This window comes from Rattus rattus, chromosome 1 (genome assembly GCF_011064425.1).
Source record: "Rattus rattus isolate New Zealand chromosome 1, Rrattus_CSIRO_v1, whole genome shotgun sequence".
Lineage (NCBI taxonomy): Eukaryota > Metazoa > Chordata > Mammalia > Rodentia > Muridae > Rattus > Rattus rattus.
Window position 1 is genome coordinate 56,028,435 of NC_046154.1, and position 21,398 is coordinate 56,049,832.

Sequence of the window (21,398 nt, forward strand, 5' to 3'; positions counted from 1 at the left end):
TACCCCATTTTTGAACTGCTAGAGCTCAGGAAGGTATTAATCATGCAGATCCAAGCTACAGTATCTTTATGACATTGGAGAACACTAGCATATCTGAAAGGAGTTTGGTGAGAATCTAATTTTGAGAGTGTAGCAGAAGTTAGAGGCCTCAAACCAGACCAATGACTCACTACAGTGAACATTTGTAAATAAAGATATGTGGGCAAAAGGGTATACTGTGGGACATACTACAGCTTCCACAAGGAGAGCTTTTCTTTGTTTATTTGGTTGGTTGGTTGGTTAGTTGGTTGGTTGGTTGGTGAGTTGGTTCATTGGTTGGTTGGTTGGTGAGTTGGTTCATTGGTTGGTTGGTTGGTGAGTTGGTTCATTGGTTGGTTGGTTGGTTGGTTGGTGAGTTGGTTCATTGATTGGTTGCTTGGTTGATTGTTAGTTGGTTCATTGATTGGTTGGTTGGTTGATTGTTAGTTGGTTCACTGATTGGTTGGTTAGTTGGTTGGCTGATTGATTGGTTGGTTCCTTGATTGGTTTGGTTGGTACTTTTTGTTCTTTTTTTTTTTTTTAATTTTATTTTGGGGGAGAGAGGTTGCAAGGGCAATACAATGGGGAGATATGTGGGACTAGGGTACATGATGTGAAATTCACAAAGAATAAAAAGATAAAAATAAAAAAATGAATCAGAAGAAAGCTTATAAAATTGTGTTAACTTTGTATGTTAATGTAAAAGAGTCATTTTCACCCCTCCCAAATGTTTACACTCCTGTCACAACATTTTATTTTATAGGTAGAGGTCCAGAGTATTCTAACCTTAGATAAAGAATAGAGAACTACGTTGACCAGGGTGGGGATGGATGGGGATGCTACATTTAATCTACTCTAACCCATCCAACACTGCTCTAACATCCAGCACATATCAACTACTTTATACTCTGGGTCCCTGGATTTCACATGTAAAAAGTATTCATTGGTAAACCTAGTCACATATACCTTACCATCTACAACAATAAAATGAACTAAATCAATTAAATTGATTTTATTACTTCTGCGTCTTTCAAATATATCTTATTTCTCAATTATTAATAATCACATTCCCATCAATGGTATCCACTCCACAGATTACTGTCTCAAAACTATGGCCATACCTTGTCAATCAGGAAAGACATGATCTTAGGCCCAGAAAGAGAACATTAGTTATCCAATAAAATATGGCATAAATCTTTCATATGCAGCTCAAGGCCACTCTTGTCAATGATCTAAAAATAACTACCTTTCCCCCATAAAATATGATGAGTATTTGAGGAGATGGGTATGGTTAACTTGACTTAACTGATACAGAACACACATTCTTATCAAAACATCAGGCTATTCCATTGCTAGGTACAGCCTACTCAACAAACGGTGCTGGGAAAACTGCATTTCTACAAAAGAATGAAATTAGACTCTTGTTTTTCATCTTGTACAAAATTCTATTTAAAATGATCAAAGATCTTAGTTTCAAATATGAAACACAGAAACATCTAAAAGACAACATAGAACAAAGGAGTTAGCCTTCAAGATACTGGGTTAGAGAACTTTTTGAATAGAACACCAATAGCATAGACACTAAACCCAAGTGTCAACCAAAGGACAGCATCAAAACAAAAGGTGTGTATGAAGCAAGGGAAGCAAGGAGCAGTGCAGAGAGCCTACAGGACGGAAGAGCTCCTTTACCAGCCTCACTTCAGACAGGGAATGATATCGAGATGTAAAAGAACTGCAGACATCGAATGCCAAGGAAACCGCTAAGCAATACACATGAGCTGAAAAGAGACTTCTCAAAAACAAGAAACACCAATGGCCAATGTGCTTAAAGACATTTACTCTCCCTAAGTCATCAAGGAAATGCCAATGAGAACTACAGAATGGCTACACCAACGGACCTGCAAACAGCTATTGAGAGGCTGTGATTATTCACGCTGGTGGAAATCAGTGTGGAGGTTTCTCAAAATTAAAAACAGTCCTACACTTGGACCCCACTATTTCACCCCTTGGCACATACCCAGAGCATTTCATACCCTGCCAAAGACATGTTTGTACTCTCGCGTCCATTGCTACCTTACTCACAACAGCAGAAAAACAGAGCATAGTTCTCCAACGGCAGGTAGATGGGTAAGAAAAGAGGGTGCACATATAAGATGGAATACTATTCAGCTCTGGGGTAGGCTTAGAATGTACACTAGTAACTGAGGTCACATAATCTCAGAGAAAAAGAGAAAATGCATGTTCTCCCTCATGCAGGATACATAGGCAATAATACATGCATGTATGTTAACAAATACACATGTAGGTACAGTATAACATATAGAAAAGAGAACAAAAAGTATTAGGATATAAGAAAGAACAAATGTAGGTCATTGCAACAAAAGTTATAAAAGAGAATATAAAGCTAACAGCCTTTCTAATACTAATGGTCATGGGTTTTTAGTTTTTCCTAAGGGGTAAGTGCATAAAATGTATTCAGTGGTGAAACTGTAAGATTCAGTGTGAAGCTACACAGCTTCAACTCTAACTATCTAGGAATTTGCTGAGATGTTTAGACTTAGGTCTTGTTAATTTCTGTGTATGATTTTTAATTCGAGATTTTTAATAAATAAGTTTATAAATAAAAAATAATAAATTAATAAAATAAGGGCTAGTATTAACAAAAATTAAGTTCACTGGGAATGTACATGCCTAACATACATAAGGACCTGGGTTCAATCGCAAATACATACATACATACATACATACATACATATATACATACATACATACATGTATACATACATACATACATACATGCATAAGCAAGCAAGCAAGCAAGCAATAGGATTCTAAAACCTCGTCCTCTCATACTTAAGACAGAACTTTATATCTGTTCATATCAGTCAAAAATTCAGCTCAGCACTTCTCAACACACTGCTTTAGGTTGGTGACAACCAGTAATGAACCACAGGTGCACCCAACCTGTGTGTCATCCTTATCATTTCACTTTGATCAAACAGGAACCATGGCTACTGGGTAGGTTTATTAATTACCTTGCAGTTTAAATGTGGAATACTCCCCATAAACTTCTGTGTTTGAGATCTTGGCTTCCAGATGGTGAGGCTGTTTGGAAAGGTTCTAGGAACTTTAAGAGGTGGCCCTCACTAGAGGAAGTGGTTCAATGGTTATAGTCCTTGAGGGTTTGTAGCCTGGCCCCATTCCCTGGTCAGTCTATGCTTCCCTGACTGCAGGTGACCTGCTGTCTCACACTCCTGGCACCATAGCTGTGCCACCATGATAGGTGTGAACTCCTCAAACTGTAAGCCTTAATAAAAGAGTGATGGAATGAACAAACAATGAGAAGAGTTCGGAAACCCGAGCAAGGGTTTTCTACTGCTGGCTAAGCAGGAAGCTGGGAAGGTCAGCATCTTTAAATCTCTCAGAAGGTCACTTCAAAGCAGAGTTGCTTAGAAGCCAGCTTATTAAACTGGACCACAGACCCTGTATCTGCAACTGAATGCAGGGCTGTGAAAATATCAAGAGTAAAGATTTCAGAAAGTACAATAAGCTCAAATTAATTTTAAATTGAGCATATAATGAATGCAAGCTCTCTTCTGGCAGTACTTGTCCATGCTGCAGAGCATCAACCTGCTGTGGCCTCGGGTGTGACCATACAACATGCAGGACTAAGCGTGTCACCATGCCACACCACACCAACAACATCGCCTAAGACAATGTAAACGTGCTGCTATGAACCACAGGGTTTTTACTTATAGAAATGTGAAGACTTAGCTGTCGATATAGCTAATTCGGTAGAACACTAGCCTACCATACTAGTGGTCCCAAGTTCAATCCCCAGCACCACCTAAAATGGGAACTGGAAGCATGCAGACCTGAAATACAATGGTTAAATTATTTCCTGCTGTCATTCCCATAAATGTCAAATTAGTATATATTGACATACTAAATTCAAATATTTGATTTTTAAAATTGCTGTCTGAGTTGTTGACTTGAGCATTATTAGAAATTGTTAAATGAATTTTGGCTTGGGATAAGGACAGAATTTTGAATAATTTCGGAAACAGTCCTAAACATCTGCTACTTTGTATTATGTATTTAGGCAAAACAACATACTTAGTATTGACAATTATAAAATCCAAACATTGATCAGATCTAGACAACACTGAAGATGCTCTGCTCCTGCCACATCAAAATCAGCCAAGATATGGTTCTTTATATGAAAGTAACCAAGCACATCCGTTTCAGTATGTAAACCAGCTTTCACCTTCAGTAAGCCACAAAAACATATGCACACCAAAGGATCACTTTAAAATAAATGAATGATTTATTGTCAGCAAATGTTTATATCTGTTTTATACATGTATCCACAGGATTGTGTAAAAGTTGCTCAGGTGACAAAGAGTTATGCCCTAAAATGCTCTGGACTGACTGGTAGCCTGAGAAAGCCCACTGGAGGCAGCCCCTCAGAGAGGGGAATCCCAAGAGGACAAAGCTACACACAAACCTGGCGTTGTTCCACTCTTGCCCTCACAGAGACAATCCGCAGAGTCTGAAGATAATGTGACTATATGCCGCCAACAAGTATCAGGGACCATGGGGTGGAGAGTCGGCAAGGCAGTAAAGAACACCTGCTGCTCTCGCAGAGAGAATCAAAGGTACCAGGTACACGTAGAGTGCACACATATACATGCAGGCAAAGCACTTAGTATACCAAACCTTTCTGTCAATCATTTAGACAAGCACTCAAAAGGATGCTCAAAGGATTTAACATCTAGAAAAAAAAGTAAATAGAAACAAAACCAAAAATGTGTTATCTACTTCTTATTACCCAATAAACTGTTGTTACTTCTTGGTATAAATGGCTGGCATTCGTGACATTGTCACACTGACATGTGTCAGTGAACACAATTTCCTACAACTTAACATTTTTCCATATGTTTTTCTCCCCCTGTATGTTTTTACCTCGAGAAGCTCATCCTCTGGCTGCAGGAGGTTCAGGGTATCCACAGGACCCCCAGGAGCAATGGAGGAGATATAGTGGTGCCCATCGAAGGAGTCCACCTCCATACCAAGCCTCAGAGTGTGGATAGGCAGCAGCTGCAGAGAGCACAGAGCAATGATATTAAACACAACAGGGACAGGACAGTTGTTAATCAACCCCCATCGCCTATCATTTAGACATTGAAACCCCATTTCTTAGAACCAGTAACTAAAATCCTAAAATTTCCAACACAAGAAAGAAGTGGTAAGTTAAGGAATCACCCCTCTTCCTATTCTAGGATAAACAAAAGAGAGTCTGAGCTCTCCCCCAGTGTATGCAGTGTTCCCACTTTCTGTAGTGCCCCCCACCTCAGAACACCCTACTTCCCCTTTATTAGCCAATTAGCCTCAACCTACACTTTAGCACCAAAATAACGAAACTGCCTCACATCCCAAGTTAATGAACATCTAAGCGAGGTCAGAGCCACCTTGAACACACCTCACTCTCAGCTCAACACACTGATTTTATAACTCTCTCTGTCTCTCGGTTACCTGGGCTTGGGGTCAAAGTCAGAGCTTTGGAAATGGTGGGCAAGAGTTCCACCATGGAACAGTAGCTGCGGCCTTGTTGTTTCTGCTGCTGTTTTAAGACAGGATCCCATGTGACACAGGATGCCTTCAGTTCACAGTCTGTGTGGCCCTTCCTCTCCAATGCTCCAGGAGGCAGCAGCACAGGCACATACAATTCTATTGTCTTGACTGCCCCAGACCAGTAGGCACTCACTGGACGGGATGTGAACTCACACACCCCTCCCTAGTCAGTCAGATTTCATAAGAACGGTTCTTTGGAAGAAACAATCTGCTCTGGGATTACTTCTGTTTGTTATGAAGAACTCTTGTGGGCTAAGACCTGAGTCAATGTTGAAGATTCAGTGTCAAAGAGTGAGTACTTTAGCTGCACTCATCTTTGCTGGCTAAAGGACTCTGGGACAGTCACCAAACTCAACTTTAAAGGTGAAAGGTGACTCTGACTGCAGCTGTCTGAACTCAAACGAGGCAAGCACTGTGCTGTCTTATTCTCTGTATTAACAGTCTATCTACACACCAGGGCCACTTCTTAGTGTTCTAGACAAGGTGATAATCCTCTCCAGGCAGCACTGCATCTCCAATATGGCTTCTTCCACTCTTTCCCCCATTCCCTGTGAGTCCTCATCCCTCACCTGTCTGGTCTAAGTCACAGTGCTGCACAGGACTTACTTCAGTCACCCAGGGCTCATTCCACCCCGTGATGGTCATGCAAACGAGTGAGTGGAAAGCAGTCCAACTGACTAGTAGTTTATAACAGGCACAAAGGACTTGGGGCCCAGGCTAGGTTTCTAAAAGATATACCCTTAATCACCAAGTATTCCAAGCTGCTCTATCACCCTACATGGACGTGGACACTGGGTTGCTTACACTAGTCTCCCTGTGACTTGTTTCCACTGCTGCCATACCACTCTCTTGGGTAGTGACTAGCAAATCCCATCTATCAAGGAGGGAACTGGGTCATTTCCTTAGTGGCTCCTTCGACAGAGGTGAGCCAAGACTCTCAGGTAAATGTTTCTGTAGTAAGTTTCCCAACCGACTCGTGGGCCCTTCACCACACACCCCAACAGCGCACTGTTACGTCTACCCAGAAACCATCTCCCGGGGGAGCTGGAGCTGTCTTACACAGCATTATGAAAGCAAATTGTTCATCCAGAAATGCTGAAAGCCAGCTGTAATATGGCCATATTTGAGACTGAGTTATATAAAGCTGTAATGAAATCAAAAGTCATCACTGCCTAATTACTTATTTTATTTTATTCCTTTACTCCCCTCACTGTAGGACCTAAGTATTCCAACACCTCAGAGAAGATCCATCAGGGAGACAACTGAGGCGAAGTGGCAGATGAAAAGGCTGGGTTGTTTAGTTGCCAAACTCAGCGGGGACAGGTCCTGGCTCGCAGAGGAGCCTGTGATACTAAAGTGGGGTGTGAGCTGCTTCCTAGCTCGGTTGACCAGCAATGTCACTGTGGCAGCCTAGAGCTGGTCAGGATGGATTCTAGGAAATGCTGCAGACTGGGGTAGTTTCATTCTCTTTCTGAGAGCTAGACCTTCACCATTACACCACTGATCTACCACAGCTCCGGGTTATACTTGTAGGCTGTCCATGGCAGATAAGGCACTGAACGAGAATGTGAGGCAGATGGAGGAACAGCCCTGGCCTTCAGAACTAACAATCACTGTAGCAGAACGAAAGCAATGTCTGAGTAAACATCCAGTGGCAGTGTACATCGAATAAGCCCACAGTAAAGCACGCAGAGAAAGCAGCAGGTGAGGCCGCTAGTGAAGAGCAAGTGTGTGCTAATTCTACCAAGCGCTGCAGAGATGCTCTGTCTTAACACAGGAAGACAACTGGCGGAGGTCATTTTGTAAAACTGGCCAGGTAGGTGCAGAGGGAAAGGGACCTGTGAAGAGACTTGTCAGCCCTGTGACTAGTCTGCTGGCGGCCCTTGTAGAAGGGAGACCGTTAAAGCTTGTATGTGAGCAAATGAGTAGATGGGGCAGTGCTTATTTCTACATGAGAATAATCCCCCAAAACCATTGCTGTCCATATGGAGAAACCTTTACTACGTATCCCATCAAAGGTAAAGGTAAAACAAGGGAAGTGTCTCTAATCTACCTTCTAGTCCCCTCCAACTACTGATCTATTCAACTGGAGGACGTCCATCCCTCTTATCTCTGGGACACTAAAGCCAAGAACAGGCTAGGCATGGAGACTGGCTCATGGCATCCACGGCTCTCCACAGACAAGGCTGAGCCCTTGAAGGCTATTTTTAATATTATCTGTGAATGCCATATGTTCTCCAGAAAACTTAATCTGCAAACAAACTACATGTTTCATCTTCAATCACGATGAACCAGAAATGATGTTTACGAAATCTGTCAATCTGGGGGAAGCCTACCTAATATTAGTTCTGAATCTAAATTGGAGTGCAGCTGGGTTTGTGGGCTGCCGTGTTCCATTGCTGCAGGCTTCTCTGCAGGAGCAGTACTGTTAATTACCTGTCCCATCTCCATTTAGCAGCCAAACAAATCAACCATTGCATCTGCCTTTTAGTTGTCCACCCCTTTGGTACCCTGAGTTCTCAGGCAGAGCAGAAAGTGCTAAAATGGCAGGCGTCTGTGGGTGTAGCAGATGATGGATGGCTTCACACACGTTCCTTATTATAGTTTTGATGCTCCTTCAATACGGACTTCCTGGGTTCTCTGGAAACTGACAAAGCTACTGAGCAGTGGCGTTCTCTTGATCCTGCTCTGACAGGTAACGGCATAAATACGGAAATGGATGTATCTGAGGACGGTGTGAGCAGTGGTTGTACAGTCGGTGTAAAACTGACAATGAGGAAACTGAGAAAACTGGAGCCTTCGGTTCAACGTAAAGAACCTGTCACAAAGCAAACCACAGCGCATGCATTCAGCTCTACTTTAGGATCTGGAACCAAGATAAGCAAACGCTCAAGTGGAAATGTGTGCTATTGCTCCAAGGCAGAAAAACTTCTGGAAAGAACTGTTCCAAGGAGGTGTCGATAGGGTGGGGGAGGATCTCTCCAAATAAAAGTTGAACTCAAAATAAAACAGAGCAGAACAGAAGGAAGCCCAGGGCTGGCTCTCATCAGATGCATACACACACTAAGTGAAAGTATTAAATACCCACTCATGTTCAAAGTACAAAGTTACTACATTTAGTGTGAATAAAAATCAATTATTCCAAGATGAAGGCTACATGTCTTGAAGAAGGATGCTTCATTCCCTCAGAAACCAGGCAAACAATCAGCCAATCCAACAAAGCAGCGCTTTACTCAGGGTTTGCTCATCTCTTCTAAAATTAATTTTGAATATTGAGAAATATGTTAATATATAACATTGTTATATATGATTATATATTATATATAATCATGTCGTGATATATATCATGTCAATATACTGTGTTAATATATATTGACAATTCTTTTCTGTAGAGGGCCGCAATAACATTCGCCACCACTAGATCGCGCTGGCTTCCACTGCGCCCCACGTGGAAGGCCAAGTCAGTCAACTCCCTAAGGGGAGATTAACTGTGTGCATGTGCAAGAGTGCCTTCCTATCAGGTCTTTGCCCATTTCCGGGGCTTGCCTGATGATATCATGAGTAAGCAACCAATCAGGTGTGGGTGCGTGCACGGGGGGATAAATAGGGTGCGCCTGGCGGCGCAAGCGGGGCTTCCACCATGAGAGAGGAATAGACAGGAATAAAAGTCACTCATAGTAAGAATTTCTATGTCTCGCGTGCTTCTTGCCGGCGGGAAGTCGTGCGTGGGACATTTTTCAACTTCTTCTCTGGGACACATAAAGTCTGAGGCCAACAGAGCTGTACTGAGAGGAAAGACACACAAATATACAGATAGAGACAGAAAGGGACAGGGAGACTGGAAGGGAGGAACAGAGACAGAAACAGAGAATCTTCTAGTGTCTAACATGAAACTTGCCCAAGTAACTCTGCACAGCTTCAGATACCTCGGCTATTTGGTTCTATGTCTCTGTTTTCCACTCACAGAAAAAAGCACACACTAAAAACTCCTAAGAGTCTCTGCATCCAGGTGACGGATGGGAAAGAAACTTCTTTCCATACTACATCCTCTGTATATTTTGAATTTTAAGCTTCATCTGTCATTATCTACTGAGAATCTTGAAAGAAAAGAAAAAGAGGATAAGTGTGGTAACATGCATTTAATTCATGAGGAATCAGAGGCAGGAGGATCTCTGACTTTGTTATCAGCCTGGTTTACAAGGTGAGTTACACACAGTAAGACCCTGTATTTAAAAAAAGAAAGAGGTGGGACAGGAAGGAGAGAGAACGAGAGACACAGAGAGACAGAGAGAGGAGGGGAGGGCAGGGACTTATTGCTATGCTCACAGATCAGTGCAGAGGGGGGCTCCTACTGACTGCTGCCCTTCTCGGCCTCTGCAGAAAAGCTTCTTGCAGTGGGTGGCCATAGGAGCACACGAGTGTGAAGAGGATAAGAAACTGTGGGTACCCAACCTTCAGTGGGAGGTACAAACCATATTTTTCCCACAAGGCCTGGGATCTTTGAGAAGACACAGCAGAAAGATTGGGGGGGGGTTGTGGATAACTTCACAGAAACTGTGTTTACAGACACAACAGGGCAGTTACACATATGAATCCAAAGAAATAGTGTGCACAAGACCAACATAAACTTAAGCCAAACGAAATCCCAGCATGGTTGAGGGTTGAGGAGAGGTAAGCATGAAATCTCACCACTAAATAAGTTTCCCAGCATTTAACAGCTGCTGGGAAAAGGAAAGGAAGTTTTCTTTAATGGGTTGACCCTTGATAGGTCAACCACAGGTCAGAGCAGGCCCCAAGAGCACTGGCTGGGCAAACAGCTGGACTCAGTGAGAGGAGGGAGGAAGGGCAGCAGCAGCAGCAGCAAACTTGACTGTGTGTGGGGAGAATGGGGTGGATCTAGGTAGAAATTTCATGGGTGGTTATGATCAAAACACACTCAATGTATGAAACTTTCTCAGAGTAAAATTTATCTTTAAAAAAGGAAAAAGAACGGAATAGGCTTAGGATAAAATAACGAGTGCTATCTGTGCTAATTCTCCCACTTGTTGGTTATATATGCCTTTACACGCTTTTTTTTTTTTTTCTTGTGGTGGAAGTTTTGTTTTATTTGCGATAGAATAACACTTACCTTCAGCTGGTATTGAACTCACTCTACAGCCGAGGGTGTCTTTGAACTCCTGATTTCCCTGCCTCTAACTCCAGCGTGCTGAGATTACAGGCATGCATGGCCACAGCCTGTTCATCTGGAGGTAGGACCTGAACCATGGCTTTTGAAGGCTAGGCGAGCAGCTGACCTCTTACTCTGTCTCCTCGGGGTTTTATTTTATTTACTCTAGTTTCTGGGAATGGTCTAACTCACAATTCTACCTCTGCCTTCCAAGTGAGGACATCATAGGTACGTGCCAGGTCAACCGGCTGTGTATGAACTTAGAAAAGAACTTTGCCTATCAGATCCCACATGGAAATGAGAAAAGCATGCTGCAAACCAGAACACCTTCAAAAGAGATCGCTGACCCAGGTGACAGGATGGGGATGCTACTGCAGCCCCTAAAGAGCCCAGATTATCCACCACCTTAAAATGAGTCTGCTCATGCAGAGGGAGGTGAAACCCGCACGTTCACGCTCACTTGCTCGGGGAATATATCTAAGAGGAAATAAAGTGAAATCTGCTGACCTGTCCCATCCGAGCTGCAGAACAGGGTCTGCTCTTTGTTTCTCCTACCCAAGGCATTACTGATGCTCACTCACAATACACTGGACACCCAGCACAGCGCCCTAAGACGAGGCTAATGCCTTTCCTTACAGAACCGTGATCATCTTAATAGTAAACACTTGCCAAGAAAGCCATCACTAAAAGCACACATAGCCCCAGATGCGGGAAACCTGGCTGGTGTCATGATTTACAGCTTCCTAGAAGTAGGCTGCTAATGCTCATGCCTCTGCAGAGAGCTTCTACCTCGCAGGGAAACCGTACCTATTATCAGAAGCTGTCGCGAGTGACAACTTTGCATCCTCAAGGGTGGCTGTAGGGAGGCCACCATCTAAAGAAAGCGACAGGCTGGCAGCCCTAGCTTACAGTCTTGAAACCCCATCCTCCCGATGGAACTGTGGGCAGGGTAGGAGCTGGACTTCAGATCGCCACACCCCACCTCAACTCGCCATCACTGGGTCCTGGGACAAAGTCCATGCCTACCACCCCGTGTTTCTCATGAACCTCGGTTCGCATTTTCCCACTGTCAAGTTTGACCCAGGTGGATGAAAACCCTTTTGTCCTGGGCCACAATGGGGCTGCTGCTCAGTTCCCAGCCGGCCACATTCTTCTTTCCAAGACCGAATTCAGCCATCCCCTGTCTCCCTGTCTCCCTGCCTCCAAAGTGGCCTCTTCTAAATCAGCTTATGACACTGAGGAGAAAACAGAATAGAGGTCACTAGAGAGCATAAAGAATTGGGTGACAAGTAGAGAAGTACTCCACAGAAGGATTCAATGTCCCTAACCATTGCTGTTAATTCTGAGCCTTAGAATATATGTCTCATGGAAGAAATTTTTACACCTGAAAAATAAAAGTTTTACTAAAGTACAAATGGCAGCGTGGGAGCAGCAATTGGAAACTGACAGGTTTCAGGCTCTAAGATGCCTTGCACATGCTCTCCTGGGCTATGCAATGCATATTTGGCACTTAGAGTTGTTCTGAATCCTGAAGGGCTGGTTTTCTATTTATTTAACTGAATGTACAAAGTTACGGGCTTCATTATAGCACTGACTTACTTCCTTTCTTGGGTCTCCTATGTATCTGAGCGTGGCCTGGAACTGAGGCAACCCTCTTGCCTCCGTTCCCAGGGCTGCAGCTTTCCACTTATCATGGTGTTTTCAAACATATGGCTCTATGCTGTCTTCCTACTTAAGTTATCCTTCATGTCCACTTTAAAGGTCAATGATTACATCTTTGAAAGATTAAAAAAACAAAAAACACAGTAGTCTTGCCTGGTTCTGTTAATTTCTTCACTTACAGTAGTTCTCTGGATGTATAAGACACTACCACATGCTCTGCCAGTCCACTCCTGTGTCCCTGTTCAAGCCCAGATTCTGAGCTCCATGGGATTGGAGACATATTCATTTGTCCCCACAAGTGCTACCATAGTATATGGCAAACAGTGGGATTCCACTGCAGATATTTCAGGAATGAGTGACCACCAAGCTGCAGTCTGTCTGTGTTGCTATACAACCGTCATTCAACTTACATGGCTTCCTATAACCTCACCTGTGAAGTGGGTTTTGACTGGCTAACATCTTCTTTATTTATTGTAGGGAGAAAAATGAAAAGGTACTGACTTATGATTTAAATGTGCAATTATAAGTGGATAATTCATTTTTGTTTTGTTGTTTCAGAGACAGGGTTTCTGGCTATCCTGAAACTTGCTCTGTAGACCAGCATGGCCTTGAACTAAGAGAGCACATGCCTGTGTTTCCTTAGTACTGGGATTAAAGGTGTACACCTCCTCTCCTAGTTTATAAGTAGATTTTTAAAAAGCTATGGTGAGGGCTGGAGTGATGGCTCGCTGGTTAGGAACAATTAGTGGTCTTCTACAGGACCCAAGTTCAGTTCTCAGGACACATATTGGTGGCTCACAAACACCTATAACACCAGCTCCAAGAATCCAATCCCTCTCCTTACTTCCATAGGTACTGAGCATACACACACACACACACACACACACACACACACACACACACACACACACAAAATCTTAAGAGAAATATCATAATGAACCTTAATAACTTAAAATCAGTATAAAAAGGTTTGGAAATGTTAGGTGGAAACCTTAGACATCGTTTTGCCTCATCCACATTAAGCAAACAAACAAGCATACTGGCTGCAAATGCACAAAGATCCACAGGGGACAGAGGAACAGCAAGAGACTGCAATTTGGGGGAAAGTTTCCTCTTTTCTTCCCACTTGCAGAGGGGGTGGTGGATAGTACACAAACAGTACCAAGCAAATAATTAAATGTTTTAAAAAATAGTATATATGATGAGGCGCTTTTGAAAGATCATATTCTAAAAGTTCTGGGCAGTACCTAAGACAGAAAACCACTACTTACCACAAGCTGGACTAAGGAAGGCGCATGTCAGATCTTTACACGCCATCTCCACCACCTCCAAGTCTTACTGAAGGCGCGTGTCAGATCTTTACATGCCATCTCCACCACCTCCAAGTCTTACTGAAGGCACGTGTCAGATCTATACATGCCATCTCCACCACCTCCAAGTCTTACTGCTCATATTATGTCGGAAGGAAAATTAGGCTGGTTATTTCATGTCCTAAATGTCATCTTCTAAACCCATAGCATGTGCGCATGAAATCTGAGTCACATAGGAAGCAGGAGCGGAAAAACAGAATTCCTCACCAGCCTTGGTAACATGCAGGAACTCATCACAGTGACAACTTAGAGGTATAGGGGTGAAGACTCTTTAATGTCCCCACCTTTAAGAAGGCTTTCCTATCTAAAGTGGCTAGCCATTTGTTTTCCTGGTTTCCCTACACACTTGCCTTGCCTAATAGTCTCAGGTCATGTTATCTTTAGTAAAAGACTAGTTTTTATTGTTGTTCTTCCACTAATATAACAATGTAAGGATCATTTTCTGGTTTGATCTGGCCTGAGCCCATTATACACCAGAGCACATGGCAGAGTGCATGCATCTCACGAATGAGCAGCTAGCTGAATGCATGGGCAGCATTTTAGAACGTGGTTCTCAAGGTCTCTCCATCTTCCTATGTCATCGGCTGGACCCAACTCTACTGCACAGAGGCTATGTGGGGAAGAAGGAAGAGGTTAGCCAGTAGCAGGGAACTAGGGAATGAGGGCATGATAATTGTGTCTGCCTGCAGAATCAGATTCCTCAAAACACACACAGGACGCTTTGTGTCCCCCTCTGCTTGGGAGAAACCATCAGGACACTGACCTTATGCTTTCGGTCATGGGAACAGCAAAAGGCAAGCTGTGTGATGAACGTGTCTGGCCTGAGGCTTTAAAGCCAAAGGAGCTCTAAAGATCTACAGCATATGACAAAGGAGCTTTAAAGTAATGGGAAAACTGAAGAGTAAAGAAACTACTGAATTCAGATGGGTTATCACGTGCTTGACTCCCACTCCCAAGGAAGTATCTCCCAACATCCTTAGATGGATTTATTAATCAACTACTGTCAGAAAGATGTCACTGTAAACAATTAACAACTGGCTGTAAAGAGCAATGTTAATTTTACATTGTGAATCTGAGGAGAGCGTGGTCAGCCACACAAGCCTCCATGAGAAATTGACCTAAAATGCAGCTGAGTTAGGAAGGAAAGAAATACTCTCCACTATCAGCCTTGAGAATCCGACCCCATAAAACAATGGTCAGCAAGACAGCTCGGCATATAAAGAAAGGGGCTTCCTTACAGGTCTAATGACAAAAGTTCAATCCTCACTTCCCACAAGGTGGCAGGAGAGAACCAAATCTGGAAAGTTGTCCTCTGATCTCTGCACCTATAAGACCTGATTGCACATGTACACACACACACACACACACACACACACACACACACACACACACAAACACGTCTCCCATTTAAGACAACAGTACATATGGCAAACAACTGTGGAGGCAAAATACCATATATGCAAAGGAAGAAACAGTGAAACTATCTGAACAGATATTTAGCTTAAGAAATCCGCATGAGACAGATAACTCATTCCTTCTAAAGACGTGTGTGTGTGTGTGTGTGTGTGTGTGTGTGTGTGTGTGTGTGTATGTGTGCGCGCGCGCGCGCTTGCGTGACTGTGCGTGAGTACACATGGAGGCCACAGAAGGACCTCTAGAGCTGAAGTTACAAACACCCAACCTGGTTGCTGGGAATACAACTCGGCCGTTCGGGACAGCAGCACATGCTCTTAACCAATGGCCCCATTCTCCAGCCCAGACAGAAAGGAGAGTCTAAGGTGGGTTTTGTGCTAGGGTCCATGTAGGAATTCAATAGTGTTTCTGAAACTCCAGGGGAAAACAATCCTTCCTTTTCTGTTATTTATTTTGAAGGCCATTTAAGAGGTTCTCTATTTTAATCAGTGAGGTTCTGATTGTCTAAGATAGAAGGCTACAAATTACTCTGTAAGGAGAGGATGGAATCCGCCCACATTATGTAACTGCATGTTCTCGACAGCCATAGTGATTACTTCAGACAGGTTAAGTCATGAACAGCAAACTCAGAAGATGACCCATGATTTCTGTCTGTCCCTGAACATCCAGACATTGTTTTTCAAAGCCTCTCTGTTCCAGACTATAGAAAACCTTTTCGAAAAGTCTCCATACAAGACCCCAAGGAGCTGACACACTCACCTGTCATCTTCATGGCTACTATGCCGGAGTCAAACCTGGGCTTTTGGCTTCTGGGAATGGCAAACGGATTCCACTTTCCTCCCACCGTATGTAACCATTTGTATCTTTTATTTCTGAGAGCCTCAGTCACTTCTGGAACACGTGTATGACTAAGGCTTTAGGTCATGCCACTCAGCTTCTTCAGCAAGAATGTAAAGAAAGCTCACCACAGTAGAGCGGAGCAGCACGTAAGCCAGGTGCCTACCTTGGAGTACTTCTGAAGCTCCTCATCATCTGCTATCTGCGTGTCCAACGTGGCTACCTAGAATTGTAAGAAAACCATTTCCACATTTGTGTGAGTGTAATTTCATTTGCTCCTTCATATTCTGAAATTTGTCATCAAAACCAGCACACTGATTACTAGACTGAAAATCTCTACCCAGTATTTCTGAAATCCGTAAGTAGTGCACAGCAAGACATTTGTGCTTCTGAGTTCACTACACTAATCCCTTCATCCCACATCATTCACAAGCTGAACTGAAGGCGATGTACACATATCTGATATTCAGAGAATAAAACTTTTATACACACACACACACACACACACACACACACACACACACACACACACACACATGCACACACGACAGTTAGTGACAAGCTTGGCTAGCATGCAGAAAGCCCTGAGTTTGAGCTGTCATATCGAGGCAGGACAGCTCCTATCTGTAATTCCACCACTGGCAGGTGAGAGAGGATCACAAATTCCAGATCGTCCTTAGCTACACAGCAAGTTTGAGGCCAGCTCAGGCTACATGAGACCCTGAATCAAAAAAGTAAAAGTAAACCCCGTGATATAACTGGCGAGCCACGCCATCTCGGAACATACACCACTGAAGGTAGAGAGAACATGAGTGTCTAGGTAGCAGCCAAGTGACAGTGCTCTAGAAACTGGAGACCCTGCAGACACAGAACTAATGCACAGGCCCAGAATGAGCAAGAGAACGACCATGTGGCTCAATTACCTAAAGCTTCTCTACTGACAGTGCAGACATTCAAAATCAGAAATAAAGTGTCTGGCACGGATAACAACCCAGTATGCTCATATGCATAAGAATATGTGTCAGAGCTACAGACCAAGACCTTGTCCCGAAAAAGAAAATATAAAAGACAGCAGATATTTATTGGCATGTTTGATGAACACTGATGAGATTTTTCTAACGCAGTTTTCTGCATTCAAGTGGTCTCACGTGGGGAAGTGTAACCAATCCTTTATTGGCCAAATGTAATATAACAGGTGAAAGGAAGTCTAACGGACTGCTGGCGGTGTAGCCTCATGCCTCACCTAAATTACTTCCTGTTCTCCTAAATACATTTGATAATCATTCTTTCATTTTTCTCATAAAGCTGTAAGATTCCTTGTGAAACATAGGACTAATATCCACAGCCCTTTCAGTGTACGATAAACCAAACAGATCATAAAAGCAATCATAAAGATGCCAGCCATTTTAAGCAGCTGATTCAAGTTATAAATTTACAGGCAAGCTCTCACCTTCCTAATGTACTTCTGCCTGTTGTTGACTTAAATGGCTTCAACATGAACTGAGTGTCTGATAATTGTAACTGAAGTTTGTTTACGGTCCTTAATTGTTCTTATAGCTTAAAATGCTTTAAAAGTTGATTGATTGCTCTAATTGGAAAGAAAGACAGGAAGAAAACAATAAAAGCAGCCGTGCCTTCTTTGACGCATATTTTAAATTACAGTGTTAGGAGCATGACATCAAATGAATCTTCCTATTATAATATTTTTTAAAACATACCATTACTTCATAATCTGGGCCCAGTAGGTTTTCCCATCTGGATTTCAGCTCATTTTCTGGAGAGCCTGGGATGTCCTCTGGATATACGTCTGTAAGAAAAAGAATGTTGAGGCTACTGTGAGCCAAGCATACTTAACTAATAAATTCTTCAGTAACAGCCCAGCTTCGGGAGGTAAAGGGGAAATGAGGAAAGAGGAAAATGTATTCATTTAAATCAAAGTGACTTACGAGACTAACAGAAAATGTAAAGCCACCTGTGGTTAAATTGTGAAGGGGCTTTTGTTCAGGAATGCTTTAAAGGGAAGAGGAAGTGAAATTTGAATATATAGTTTCTATGTAGATATCCTATATGCCTGGCTTAGATTTATTTGTAGGTCTTGCACAGATTTGATTTAATCTTTTCAGAGTAGTGCCCTTCTTCCTCTCCGTGAGGACTGTAAGTGTGTATGGAGCCATCACTGTAATCAACAAGCCGCAGAGAAACAACACAGCCAGGACGGACAGAGAGGCTGTCCAGCTAAGCCTGAGGTTTATCAGATAGAAGCTTTGGTTTTACACCAGATTTTTGTCATTGCTTAATTACCAGGATATTTGTATCTTCATAGTGTTCCTGACTTAATGGTGCCATTGCTGTACAGGTGAGATCATTTTAAAGGTTAAGACAGGTTTGAAGTGCCAAGCCTCTTCTCCATACAGTCTTCCCCAGACTCTCAGAGCAGTGAGCAGTCTGGAGAATACCTGACAGATAAAAGTCTAAGTACTAAAGCTACCATCTGCACCAACATCCACACCAACAGCAGAGGATAAAAAGGTTCCAGGTTGTTTTAAGTTTCTCATTTCTGCTGTAAGATTGGCCATGTCAGAGAACACTATCACAAGTGACATAACCATCTGCCTACAGTCCAAGCTACCGGCCCTTTTATCTGCAGAACCACTCACTTTGGCTGCACAGAATGCTTAATTACACACTACAAATCATTAAGTTAAATAGGCTATCTTCAGAATCCGGGACTAAGACTAATGCACACTAAAGAACTTAAATTACTCCACTTACAAAAGAACATCCAGGAAATAACTATGTTAACTGATATGCTGGACTGCGTTTGGGGGCAGCTAATCAAAGATACTATTAAAACGAATACTAAAATCATTTAAGGAGCATGTGCTCCTGTGAACATTTCCTTATGGAAGTGTGAGTTCTTGGCAGTTTCCTTTTTTGTTTTTAATCTCTCAGAATTTGAGGTAAGGGAGACGTGGGAGGCGCGGTGGTATCCTACAAGCTGCAGCACACGTCTGGACATCAGAGGACAACTTCTGTGGAGCTGGGTTTCTCCCACCTTCCAGGGGTCCTGGGAATTAACCTTGGGTCTCAGGCTCATGCAAGCACCTTCACCCACCACGCCATCTTTCTGGCCCCTTAACCAAGATCTTCAAAAGTTCAACAGTTTACCTGTTCAGCTTCTTTCAGCTGTAGTTTCATGTCTGCTTAATACTCTGAACAGAATCTACAATGTACTGAGAGAGCTCTGTGCTTACAAACAGTGGTCAGAGGCAGAAGGGCAGAGGGTTCGCTGAAGTGAGAGAAACGCTGCCCTTCCCCAATCCCCTTGGCGCTTTAAAGCACAGCTCAAAGGCCAGAGGAAGGAGGCTTATGTACTTGCAGCACCTCGAGAAAAACAAAATCGAAAGAAAACGGGCACAGAAGGCTCATCACACAGGTGAGACAGGGACTGCGAAACAGCCAGGTGAGGCGGGCATACTTGCAAACTGAAATTCTACACATGCATGGGAAGACGTAGTGAAATTCATTTTAAAACCATGAGTACAGTTCTGTGTCCATGTGGCGGTGTGCGTGTTAATGCCAGCACTTAGAAGGCAGCAGCAGCAGGGAGATCTCTTTGAGTTTGAAGCCAGCCTGGTCTGCACAGCAAGTTTCAGGCCACCAGGGTTACCTTGTGAGATGGCACTGGGGGTGGGGTTGGGGTGGGAGGTAGAAAAGAAAAGGAAAGCAATGCATGGGTACAGCATAGGGGAAGGAAAGCAATGCATGGGTACAGCATGGGGAAGGAAAGCAATGCATGGGTACAGCATAAAGGAAGGAAAGCAATGCATGGGTATAGCATAGGGGAAGGAAAGCAATGCATGGGTACAGCATAGGGGAAGGAAAGCAATGCATGGGTACAGCATGGGGAAGGAAAGCAATGCATGGGTACAGCATAGGGGAAGGAAAGCAATGCATGGGTACAGCATAGAGGAAGGAAAGCAATGCATGGGTACAGCATAGGGGAAGGAAAGCAATGCATGGGTACAGCATAGGGGAAGGAAAGCAATGCATGGGTACAGCATGGGGAAGGAAAGCAATGCATGGGTACAGCAAGGGAAGGAAAGCAATGCATGGGTACAGCATAGAGGAAGGAAAGCAATGCATGGGTACAGCATAGAGGAAGGAAAGCAATGCATGGGTACAGCATAGGGGAAGGAAAGCAATGCATGGGTACAGCATGGGGAAGGAAAGCAATGCATGGGTACAGCATAGGGGAAGTGAAGACAGAAGTGCAGTGAGTTCTGGGCTATCCTGAGCTACACAGTAATGCCTTTTCTCAAAAACAAAACAATGACAAGAGTAATGAAATAAAATAATTCTGAGACTATTTCTAATTTCAAGATTATTTGATTTTCACCTACTAATCCTTTGATGTTTATCTGAACTTAACTAAATTTAGAAAGTAATAGTTAATTGCATTCTAGTGGATGCAAAGGGGCCAGGGGAGCTCCTAAACCTTTATCTTAAGTGAGACATTCATACCTTCCTTCCAGCAACTTTTCCTAACATAAAAAAAGGCAAAAGCCAGCTTCTCTGGAACACGAATGAAATAAATATTTTAAGAAGTTTCACTTAGCTGGCAAAACTTTGGTGAAGACCTCTGCAGAAGAAACTAAGCTATAATTCTGATGGCAGAAGGAAATCCCGAGACAAGTGAAGTGTCAAAGTACAGTGTCAAAGGTCAAAGTTGGAAACAATTCAAAAATTTAGATATAAAACAGCCTAGTCATTTGATGCAACATATGAAAAAAATTCATGTTATTAATTTTTGTTAAGAGGAAGCACATACCACATACACAGATAAACAGACAGATGACTGACAGATGATATAGATGGATAGACATATCTAAATCTGTAATCTAAGAATATATAGTAACTAAAGTGCTATGTAGTTACTGCATACTAATAAATATGCATTTGAAACACAGTTAAGCAAAATACACTTGGTGCTCTACTACTAAATATCTTAATAATATCTAAATATATTATGTTAGGATTACATTCAAAATACCCCATTTTATTTTAATTTGGGGGGTGGGGAGTGAGGTTGACGTTAGTTCTAGCAGTTAAGCCTAAGGTTGGTGTTAATAAGGATTGAACCTAGGGCCTCGCACAGGCCAGGCAAGCGCTGTACAATGCTTACATCTGCATCCCTACGCAATCACTCCGCATCCCTATAAAGATAGCCCGTCCCAAAGTCTAAGGTGTCTCTACAGCACGAGCTCCCATCGCATCTGAACTCCTTTCATATGGGC

General features: G+C 42.9%; 1 protein-coding gene across 3 annotated transcripts in view; it reads right to left on the reverse strand.

The window, feature by feature from the left end:
- The window catches only part of Patj (PATJ crumbs cell polarity complex component), a 273,878-nt gene that overhangs the window by 223,589 nt on the left and 28,891 nt on the right, over nucleotides 1–21,398 (reverse strand). For all 3 annotated transcript variants that reach the window (XM_032901821.1, XM_032901815.1, XM_032901812.1), the window contains exons 12-14: nucleotides 17,820–17,908; nucleotides 16,268–16,324; nucleotides 4,984–5,118 (exon numbers count right to left, since the gene is read on the reverse strand). In XM_032901821.1, the coding sequence (XP_032757712.1) occupies nucleotides 4,984–5,118; nucleotides 16,268–16,324; nucleotides 17,820–17,908 (281 nt within the window). The remainder of the gene's footprint in view (nucleotides 1–4,983; nucleotides 5,119–16,267; nucleotides 16,325–17,819; nucleotides 17,909–21,398) is intronic.